A 12055-nucleotide genomic window follows, 5' to 3' on the forward strand; every position below is an offset into this window, starting at 1 on the left:
GCTTTTAAATAATCAGTCGTTGGAACATTAAAATTTCAAACTTTTATTATAGAATGAATTTCCGAACAATCTATATATTGCACTTTCAGTGTGTACAGCATTAAATTTTCGAAAACGCTGCAAGTTAGAACTATTTTAAAATTAAATTAACGAAAACCCCCAATTAATACACATAAGTATTTTATTGTTAAATTTTTTTGTTACTGGTTTAATTCTTAAACTTCTAAATGTGAAATTTTTCTTTTATCTCTAATTCTCTAATTCCATAAATTTTCTACATAAAAAAAAAGAATTCAATTAAAAATAAATATGAAATAAAATAAAATTTTTAAAAATATTAAATAATTAAAAAAAAGAAACAATTTAAAACTATTTATGTATTATAATTGTATTTAACATAATTGTTGAATAAAAGAAAAAAAATTGAAAATAATTTTTGATATTGATGAAGAAAAGTAAAAAAACAAAACTTATTGTAGATGGTAAGAAAATTTGATAGTTTTAAAAAAAGAGTGTACATGTGGAAACTAAAGAAAATATATATATATGTATATTATTTATATATATATACATATATATTAAAATATATTTTAAATAATAATTAATAATAAGAAAAATAAAACTGCATTCAGTAATCAATGGAATGAATGAATATAAAAAACAAAAAACAGATATTTATAAATTGATATAAAATAAAAGAAAAAGTAAATAAATGAAAATTGAATATAAATGAGTAAAAGTTAAATATATTTAATTGAAAAATTCATTAAAATTTTGTTTTGATTTTCACATCATTTTGTAGATTTTTATAGATTCGACCATGTTTAATCTATTGCGCTTCCCTGAGTACGGAGCTTACCCTTGCTCATATCAAATTCACATCAATTAAATTGTTCGTTTTTCATAAGTAAAATAAGAATTATTAAAAACGAAACTTAGTTTTTCTAATTTCAAAACGAAATAAATCATTTCAAAGGCTCATAATTCCGATCTCTAAAAATAAAAAGTATAATATATTTTTTTGATTAGTGGGGACTAAAGTGATATTTTTCCAGTTCACCAATTAAATGCCGTTTTTTGCAAATGATAAAAGTGTAGATTATTAAAATTTCCTGTAGCTGATGTTAATCCAATTTTAATTGATTCGATTTTAATAAATTGAATCAATTAAAATTGAATTAAAGAAAATTTTTCAAATTTTTATTTTAGCAGATATTAAAAAATTTCTCTAGAACAAGTTTAGTAACACGAAAACATTTTCCTTAATGTCAACTACATAATATGTGCTTTAGTATGAAAAAATTTATATGTAAAATTCTATGGTGGGTGTTCAAAGAAGTATAAGTCAAAAAACAGAAATTTTCAGGAAGAAGGAAAAACTGAATCTTTAGAACAATGGTTTTAAACATTAGGAATAATAATTCCTAATTTAGAAAATTAAAAAAATTGGTCATTATAACTTGTACTAATACGAAAAAAATTCAATTCCTATATAAAAAATCTCAAGAAAATCCCCTGATTATTTTCTTAAGAATGAAAAAAAATGTCAAATCGGCTAATAAAAATTTAGTTCCAGTGACCCGATATATCCTAAAAGTTTATCAAACTGTCTCATCTTCAAAGTAAAGTAAAATATAAATTTTTGTAAAAATTGGTTCAGCCTAACTTGAGATACAATTATCTGCACAAATCCTTTTTTATGCAGTGCAGTCGATTAAATGAAGCAAACAATTTCTAACAATAAATATTCAACATTGGTTTATAATATTTTACAGAACACGAATTTTGTTTATTATTAATCAAATAATGTAATTTTTGAAAAAAACTGGACTTACAACCCTTTGAACGCCCATCATAACATTTTAATCAACTTTCACATTATAAAAATTAAAATTTTAATAGGATAATAAATTTTTTATTACCTTCTTGTACTAATAAATTTATATCCTTTAAAAATACGAGTAAAACTTAAAACAATTTTTTATTCTCCTTCAGTATAAACCAATTTTCCTAATGAAAGTAACTTAAAGTCATAGAATGTTAAAAACTAGAGTAATAATATTGTGGCATTTAAAAATATTTAGATTTTTTGGTTTTTTTCCAATAACCTTTTCAAAATGTATTGAAAAAAACTCAAATTTAAAATTAAAATCTAAAATTATTTCTTCAAATAGAAGCAATTTTAATTTATGGAAATTATTTTCTATACAAAATTTATTAATTGGATTATTTGAATGCATTTATGTTTTTTATAATAGAAAATATATTTTATATAATATTGACATTGTTGGTATTATTGTTGATCACATTAAATTTGGTGTTGTTATTTTAACTTATTTCGTTGCATTATTAGAATCATTAGTAAAACGAAAATTTTTATTAAAATTATTACGAAATTCATTTTTCATTGATCATCATAATATTAATGAAACACCAATAGAGAAATATTATCTAAAATTAAAAATATTAAAAAAATTTTGTACAAAATTTTATGGTTATTTTATAATATGTTTTATAATTGAAATATCTATGATAAAGAAGAATTTTGCAAATGAACAAACAAAATATTTTTGGTTATTTTATTATCCTGTAACAGTTTCAATTAGAATGAAAATGTTCCAATTCATAATGATAATGGACACGATAATTAAATTTGAATTGATTTCCTTAAAAATGAATATAAAAAAAATTTCAAAATTAATTAATTGCATTATGAAGAAAAATATACATTTAAAAAATAAAATTAAAATCGATAAGTATATAATAAAAAATTTAAAAAAATATCAAAAAAATTACCAAAGGATATATGAAATGTCCTGTTTAATTAATAAAATATTTGATAATTATTTAGTTTTTGGATATTTAAATTTATTTATTAATTCAATGGCTGATATTTATTTCTTTTATTGTCGTCTTGATTATAGACTAGAAGAACATGGTGCCGGAAAGGGTTTGTAAAAATAATTTTTTTTTTAAACGAATTTGAGTTGAAATATGTTAATAAAATTTAATATTTTTAAATAAAATTTGAGTTGAAATTGTTAAAATCTTACATATATGTAATTGTAGAATTTGGATTTACTTTAATACAACCAATTTCTTTAATGTATTTGGTCTTGGATAGTACAACGAAATGTTCGAAATTGGTAAAAAAATATACAAATTATGTATGAAGGAAAGAAATATTTTAATTAAACGCATTTATATATCATAATCCTATTAAAGGCAAAGAAATTATTTTCCGTGTTATTCGGCTTGCAAAAACCAATAACTGACTTGAAAATGATGAATCAGGTTAGTATATAAACTGGAATATAAAATATTTTAATGTAGTATATTTTATTTCCATAATAACCAAATTACGCCTTGAAAATAACGTAAGTGATTTCCAGATATAAGTGTTATAACTTTTAACTTAAAATAAAGTTAATTTTAGTTTGATATACATAGGTACACAATTTAAGTTTACAACTAATTCATCAAAAAATCGAGTTCAATGCGAAAGGTCTTTTTATACTAAACAATAATGTGTTTAGAGCGGTTTGTTTTAAAAGAAAATTCTAAAAGAAAATTGTACATAATAAATATAAATTTTTTTTTAGTTTCTTGGCTCATTAGCTACTTATGCAGTTTTCTTCATGCAGATAGCACCCAGACTTAGGGGAGAATTTTATGAAGATTATTCAACATTTTTCTAAGTTTCAAATTAAAAATTATAACAAATTGAATTGCTCTTCTTTTCAAAGACAATTGCATGATAACTTTTTGAAATTTGAAAAAGACAAAAAAAAATAATTATGATTGTAGATTTGATTATTCAAGACCAATAAAGAAGAAATGATATCTACCAATATATGCAATAAACCTTTGATTTAGAAAAAATGTCCCAATGTCCAGTCCCAATGTCTTATTTGAAGTGCAAATTACAAAAATCTTGCTATTGATAAAAAAGTTCCGATTTTAAAAGTTTCAGTTCCAAACCAAAATAAAAAGTTGCAATTTTAATAAATGTACTGATGCATAATTATAAATTAAAAGATAAAAAATTTTACATTAAAAAAATCTTAGTTTTATTTTATAAATATTTTATTCAAGTTAAAGGTAAATTAATCCGAAATTCAATGCAATATAAATGATTGTCCCGACATCCAATGTAAAGTTTATCATCGACAAATAACGGACTTGAAAATATTTCACCATTCAATTTTAATTTTTTAATAACTTTTTCTAATTTTATATCTAGAATATTAATAATGCCAAGAGAAGAACAACTAACAATAAAATATGTATCATTGATTGAAATTGATTTTGGTGTTGAGTAAATTGATGATTGTAATTTAATTTTTTTGATTATTTCAATGCTATCTTGTTGAATTTTAGCACAATATACATTACAATCGTAACAACCAAAGTAAGCAAATATTTGGTTATCTAATTTTTGTATTTCAAATGATGAAAAAATATTGCCATCTGCTTTGAATGATGATTGCTAAAAATAAACATATTGCATAAAAAATATAATTTTAATTAAATATAAGGTTATAACAAACTTCGAGTCCTTCCTTTGAAAGTAAATGAAGCATACCATTAACCTCTGAGAGTAATATCACATTTAATTCATTAATATATGTGCTAGTGGAAAATATAGGATTCGCGTACTTAATAAACCATTGCTGTTCTCCGCTTTCAATATCAAATGAAGAGACAGTTCCATCTAAAGTGCAGACAAGAATTAAGTTTTCTTCTACTTTAATTGGTGAAGAAAGAATTCCTTTACTTCCTAATCTCAATGACCATTTCAAAGAAAGATCCTGAATATACGTACATCAATGTTAAATATATTTACATAAGCTATAGTTTAGAATACAATTTATTACCTTTCTGTTCAAACAAAACAGATTTTCTTTTTCGCCGTAATTACCAAATATTACAAACTCTTCAATTACTAAACATTTTGATTTAATCATTCCACGTGAATAGAATTTGTTGATCAATAAACCATTCGCTGGGTCAAATTTGTACAAATATCCATCATAGCAACCTACAATACCATGGTCGTAATCTGTTTCTCTATAAAATGTCACTTGACTTTCGATTCTGTCAGGAAGTGTAAGAACTGAAATAATATCACCACTTTTGTAATTCAGGTTGGCTAACATATGAGAATGAGAGCCAACTGTAATATAATTGTTATGAAAAGTAGGACTAGCATCGATACATTTTTTTGTGTCAAATTTCCATAAGAAGTTTGTTTGTATTGAATAATCTTCTATAATTTCACTTTCACTTTCTTGTAAAGGACTTTCATTTAAATTCTCAATATAATTTAGAATTTCCGACACCGGACAATTATTGTCAAATAACATTTCCATAATTTTGGGATCCAATGAACGTTGTTGAAGAGTTTCAATTTCACTTACTAAATTAAGAATGTCTATAGAAGTTCCTCCGAGAGATAAAAAAGAGGAATTTAAAACAGTTTTTAATTTTTTATTTGCAGTTTTTTTGCACTTCAACAAATTTACTAAAAATTCTGAAGAAATTTTTGAGATATTGCTGATATGTTTTATAACTACATCAAATGTATTCAAAACACTAAAATTTCGGAAGCTATCAGTTTTACTGCGATACTTCCGCAATAAAACATCCTTCGCAATTTTCCCATTTTGATTTACAGGAAATTCATCTGATAGCACTATTGTATTAGGTTTTTCAACAATTTTTAATTTATTGAGACAAATTTGAGGATTAAAATTTTGTTTTGCTATCAGAAAGACCAGCAATTCATGTTTCGTTTCATCAAATATACAACATACACTTCTTATGGTAGATTCTTCAAGAAATTTATTTTCAATCACAGATGTGTCAATATTATGTCCAAATCTTTTAATGATCGAATTTATTCTTCCTCTATAGTACATTTCTCCATTCAAATTTTCAACTATATCACCAGTGCTTCGAAAAATTATTTTTTCCGGTTCAAATATTTCTATTTCGTTTTCATCTTCTATAAGACATTTACGTGTTTTACTTCCAATATGCAGCTCGCCAAAAGATTTATCATTAGTGCATACAATTGAGTTACACTTTCTTACTTCTAATATTGTATCGGGATCCATAACTTTTCCTATTGGTATTTTAAACGGATCATTCATATCGTTAACTTCATGTAAAGTAGCCCAACAGGAAACTTCTGTAATACCGTATATATTGAAAATTTTAATTTTCGGCGATTTTTTAAGATTGCCGTTGGGATTTCTAAAATATTTCAAGTGTGGAAATGGTTCACCGCCAAAAGTTAAAATTCTTAGAGATGAATTCTCAAATAAAAGAAATTTCACAGTATTTTCGCTAAAAGTTTGAAATACTGAAGGTGTTATCTGCATTACTGATGCTCCAAGTTGATTTTTATTGAATATGTCTTGAAAGTATATTGAAATATCATGAACAATGTTAGACGTAAAAAGTAAACTTGCTCCATTATTAAGTCCCAAGAATATATCTAATATAAATGGATCAAAAGTAGGTGGAGAGGTTGGTATGATGACGTCTGTGCTTTTAATATTATAAATTGCACTAAAATTAAGTAATTATAGTTATAACAATGTAATATGCAAAAAAAACCATACACCTTAAACTTTTAATATTAGACCATATGCAATTCCAAGGCACTGCAATAATTTTAGGACATCCTGTTGTCCCAGATGTTGTTATACAATAACAATAGTTATATTTTGTTTTTGAATTGAACCCTAAATCATGAACTCGGTAAATATAAAAGTTTGTCCCAAAAACTTTAAACGTTCTTTTTAAAGTAAAACTAGAATGCTCAATTGTTATCCATAGTATAATATAATCTGCTTTCAATTTTACAATATTTTTTATTAGATCATCCAGGTTAACTTTGGAAACTATGGGGCAGAATGTGTTTTTCGCCTTTAAAATGCTAAAATTTAATAAGTTGTTAAGTTCTTAAATGACTTTCACAATTTTATTATTAAATTTACCCCAATATGATTGGAACAATTTCAGGCCTAGAAGGAACGCAAAGGCCGATTCGACTGTTTTGTGGAATTTTAAGGTTTGCCAAAATGTTTTGGATATATGTAGCACTTTCAAGCACTTCAGCATATTTGAAATTTTTTTCAAGTTTTGTCCGATGATACACTTTTAAGCTGATATTTGTTTTATAATTTAAAATTTTACTACAAAAGCTATCAAAGTCTTCGTTATCCATATTTTATTGTTTATATTTTCGAAAAGTGATTACTATTTACAATTTGCAGCAGGTGGGTTCCCACATACTCACACACTCAAAGTTTAGTGGTGAATTTAAATTAAATATTTTATTTTTTTTTATTTGGAAGCGCATAATTGTTTGTGCTCTGAAATTTGATGTTGTAAATTAAGTTTCAATTTAAAAATTTTATTTAAAATTTTTGAGATTTTTTCTTTTTTTTTAACCTAAAAGAAAACACTAACAACTAATGTTTAATATAAACAATAAACAGCTGATTCACAGCTGATACAGACAACTACTGACATAATTTATTCGCAATAGATAAAAATTGAAAATGGTCTAAAATACTAATCTATTTGTAGTGAAGACAGCAACCATCGGTAAATTTTTTAACGATTTAAATTAATTTCGAAATTAATTTGAAAGCCGCTTATTCGTCAATTTTCCATAAAAACAGGATATGTACTTATAGTCCTCATCAATCATATCATATTAGAATGGAGTGGCATACAGTTCGTCCAAAAAGGGCATACACCAAAGTGCACAAAAATGTACATTTTGCACTGGAAAAATGCCTCTCACAACCACTAAATGTGCACATTCCAAGAGTAGAGACCTCTTTCAAAAATAAGGCCATTTTCATACAAAAAATAAAGCAAAACTGACCTTTTAACAAAATAAGTCTGTAATATCCCACTCCTCTCATTTTTTCCACTTTCATGTTATTAAATTAGAAAATCGAATAAAAAAATATATAATTCAAATATAACATAAGAAATATAAAGAGAAAAAATGGCATACTGTGATAAAAAGTAAATATCAAATGTAATGTATTCAGTTTTTTCTTTAATATTGTGATGTGTATGTATATTTGATATGTATAAAAGAGTGTTATAAAATAGAAAAAGGATAAATATAATTAAAACAACTCTAAAACAATAAACAAATTTCTTTTTTTCTTAATGTTAATTATAAATTACAGATAACAGGTATAAATTGTAAGTCTGGTATATTAGATTAGATTTTGTCTAATCTAATCTAATATAGTCTATTTTTTTCTAGTAAGTAGTACTAGAAAAAGCTCAAAAAAAATTTTATTTTATTAACATAATTATAAAATTTAACATAATTACTCGTTTCATGTGCGCAATATCGATCAACCTTAGTTAGAAGCATTCAGTAGCATTTTATAAAAACTTAAAACTTGGTAGAAAAAGTTTCATCTAAAAATAATTTATCTAAATTAAATGAACCAAGCTATTCAGAAGACGATATTGAAGAGCTATAATTAATTTTTAAAACTAAGATTCAAAATTTCAAGTAGAAATAATGTACATTTGAATTATCTTTTATGTTAATATTATTTATTTTTGTTTACGACTTTTCATGCTAATATCCATACCGTTTATATTCTCATACGTTGAGTTGAGTAAAAATTTAATTTAATTTTGAATTTTACAAGTAGGGTAGGGCCGATAAAGTGAATATATTAGTGTGCTTGATAAAATTCGGTAAAATTTCTTGGCTCTTTCTGGTAGCTGCCATACAACTTCAATAGTAGTTTGGCACAACCAGTATTTTGAAAAACACATAGTACTGAAATTTTGCATAAATTAATATGGTAATACGGCAATTTAAAGTCATAGTCTGCCCCATAGTTAGTTATGGCACATTAGTTATTCGCACATAGGACAACAAATTCGTACGGGTATCACAGAGTTGACAAAGTCAACTCTACTTTTTTTCTCGTTTTATTTATTTTTACGTTTTGTTTTTATTGTTTTATGTTTCTTTTGTGTCCAAAAGAAAAAAAGTCCCTTTGCAATTTTTAGTTCCTAAAAAATTTGATTTCGGTGTACGTAGCGACATCCAACCAAAAAATGTTTCAATTCAAAATCTCTTACTTATTTCTGGTTTTGGTTTAATTGTTTTTATGAATATTTTGTTCCCAAAAGAAAAAAAGTTCCCGTTTTAGTTTTTTACTGTACATACCGACATCTAAACAAAAAATTTTCAGTATCTATATCTTATTTCTAGTTCCATATATGCACATATCTAAACTTCATGCAAATATTATTCAATACTATTCTATTTATCGATAGATGACAGTAGTAACAGGAAAACATTTTTCCTTACAGAATTACCAGAAATAATAATATCAAGCCAGATAGATATAAGTAAGAGCAATCGAGCTATGAGTTTATTTTTCAAAATTATTACGTTTGATATTGGAAAAAATCAAAAAGCAATGAGAAAACCGAAAATTTAAACAATGCATCAAATAAGGGACCACATTGCATCTAATAAGGGTTTTGTGATGGAACCAAATTTTGCATGTTTTTGTTTTAATACAAATCGGCGGTAATACAATTTTTCGTGATAGGAGAGCTTAAATAAACTAAACTAAAACGAAAATATTAATTAGTCAATATTTACTAATTAATTAATATTTGAGTTCTGTTTACTACCGCAACTAATTGACAACCTTTTCAGGGAATTTTTGTCGCATAAAGTAAGCCTCTACTAAGAGCCTAATTTATATTTTTCCAGGTATGATAACTCAAAGCTTCTTAACGTTCTTAAACTTGTAAGAAGTGTTTGAAAGGAATATTCATTATATTGTACAATATTTTCGCTGAAAGAGCGGTTAAAGTTGCCATATCAGATTTGTATGTTTTTCCTTTGTTTCAGCTTTTCAAACTAGTTTTTTTAATAAATTAGCATTTTTTTTAATATGTTTACAAAAAATTTGGTAGCGTCCTTCAAATTTAATTAAAGAAGAGCTGAAAGGATATTTTCACTATCTTGCGAAACTCTTTTGTTCATCTTGCGATGCTGACAAACTTTTTTTTTTGTACATTAAGGTTAGCTTTTTGGCAGAAAAAATTAATAATAAAAAAGGTAAAATAGCAAAAAAAATATTTTAAATTTTATGTTCGGTTCAATGGCCAAGAGTAACATATCGGATGTAATCATATCTTTAAAGAAGTGATCAGATAAAAGTTTCTTAAGACAATAATATTTTTGTCATTCTAATAATCGTTTTTCATACCATTTGAAAGGTATTGTGATCACACCTAATTTAATTATATTGAGTTTTCAACCGAGATCTATTTCTCTATGTTAGAGCAAAATATTTTTATCCAAACGTTTGTCTATCGATCTGTCTCTGCACTTTATCACCCCTATTTTTAACTACAATTAACTGAAATTGAAGCAATTGATAAAATGCAATTGATTAAAGTGAATCTGATTTTAGTTAAAATTTAGGTCTGAGTTAACTTTCTGGATGTCATTAGTTTGGAGTATGTCACGTTCTACAGCTTGGGTCTATGAATCTATTCTAAACCGAATATTAAAAGGTTTTTATAAGAAAAAAACAGATAAAATATTATATATCAGTTTTAGTTGATGTATTTTTGGGAATTTAGGTGCTATCAGTTAAACTTTAAGTTAAATTGTGATTTTTGCATATAAGGGGACAATAAAATGATTTTCAAAAATTGTGGACGTATCGGCTTCGAAACTCAACTTTCATTCACAATTAAGGTTAGGATCGATTTTATATTTTTCATTCCTGTTTGGATTGCAGAAATTGAATCTCTTTTAACCGAATTCTTTTTTTTCAAGGTTATAAGCAGCTTAAATTTTGAACTTATTGTACAAATGACTTTTCCACAATATTGTCTAAATTTTATAAGTTAAACTTCAAACCTTAACTATATTGTTAGTTGATCGCTACAATTTACCATCAGTTCTATAAAATTATTTCTAACAATAAAATTATTTTTCATTCTATCATCTTCATGAAATTACCTTCGTCATGTTCGCTTTGCACATACTATTAAGGTTAAAGGTATATTACATTAACAGCATTTAACAATAAATATAGGAAAATAAATTTCATCATTTAATTATTTATTCTAAAAGCACATGAGTATTTATTGTTAAATTGTCCATTAAAAATTTTTAATTCTTGATAATATGTGATAAGTAATAAGACAAGAAATTTTCATAAAGGGCAAATTTTATAGTACACCAGTACTCATACGATATTTTAACTTGAGTATGCTATAGTTCAAATCGAAATTGTTTTAACTGCAAATGTGCTGAATTTGGTTTTTCTTATTTCTTTTTTTAGTTCCTTAAATTCAATATTGAGTTATAACCAAAATTTATTATTCCTACTTATACATATACAAATCCATTGTAATATTGTTATGAACCTATGTAAAAATTATATAAAAATTATATAAAATTAAAATGTAATGTAAAAAAATACTTTTTCTCAGATATTTAAAAATCGTAAACCAAATCTATACTTATTCATTCATTCGTTCATTTAATTGTTCATTCATTTCTACAAGAAATAGCAATAAAAAAAACAAATATACCTAAAAGTAAAAAGTAAAGGACGAAAAGCAGAAGTGATTGCTCAATTACCCATAAAGAAAATTTTCTATTTTTTTTTCTCTTCAAATTAAAATAATTTATGTTTTTTGTACTACAATAATATAAACCGAGAATATCGGAAAATCCTTATGATATCCTTTATTTTTTATGAATCGTAAACTAATAATATAGGAAACTTCATAAATATATTAATAAAAAAATATAAAATGTGTTTATGAAATATGTAAAGTTCTCGTTTGTTTCTATATAAGATTAGGTATATATGCTATATTAAGCAACATGTAGAAATATAATATACTATGCATTTGTAAATTTGTATGGAATTATTGTCCAGGGAGTCAGACATACAAGTCATGAAGATGAATTATATTTGAAATTATTTTGAAAAATTTAATGAACTGG

At 24.8% G+C, this 12055-nt stretch overlaps 1 protein-coding gene across 1 annotated transcript; it reads right to left on the reverse strand.

The window, feature by feature from the left end:
* Positions 1 to 4090: 4090 nt before the first annotated feature.
* Positions 4091 to 7445, reverse strand: LOC129612434 (beta-alanine-activating enzyme). The gene is made up of 5 exons (XM_055526024.1): positions 7008 to 7445; positions 6632 to 6946; positions 4878 to 6576; positions 4551 to 4811; positions 4091 to 4489 (listed from the first exon to the last, which is right to left on the reverse strand). The coding sequence occupies exons 1-5, from the start codon at positions 7235 to 7237 to the stop codon at positions 4091 to 4093; spliced, it is 2904 nt and encodes a 967-aa protein (XP_055381999.1). The 5' UTR covers positions 7238 to 7445.
* Between the last annotated feature and the right edge of the window lie 4610 nt (positions 7446 to 12055).

This window comes from Condylostylus longicornis, unplaced genomic scaffold (assembly GCF_029603195.1).
Source record: "Condylostylus longicornis isolate FDR11 unplaced genomic scaffold, ASM2960319v2 ptg000072l, whole genome shotgun sequence".
Taxonomy (NCBI): Eukaryota; Metazoa; Arthropoda; class Insecta; order Diptera; family Dolichopodidae; genus Condylostylus; species Condylostylus longicornis.

What these genes read in the sequence shown, in the direction of transcription:
- LOC129612434 (XM_055526024.1), bottom strand. Translation starts at nt 7,237, where the DNA reads ATGGATAACGAAGACTTTGATAGCTTTTGTAGTAAAATTTTAAATTAT. An exon ending in TGTTTTGTTTGAACAGAAAG is followed by an intron (nt 4,812 to 4,877) that starts GTAATAAATTGT and finishes ACGTATATTCAG; the next exon opens with GATCTTTCTTTGAAATGGTC. An exon ending in TTTCAAAGGAAGGACTCGAA is followed by an intron (nt 4,490 to 4,550) that starts GTTTGTTATAAC and finishes GTTTATTTTTAG; the next exon opens with CAATCATCATTCAAAGCAGA.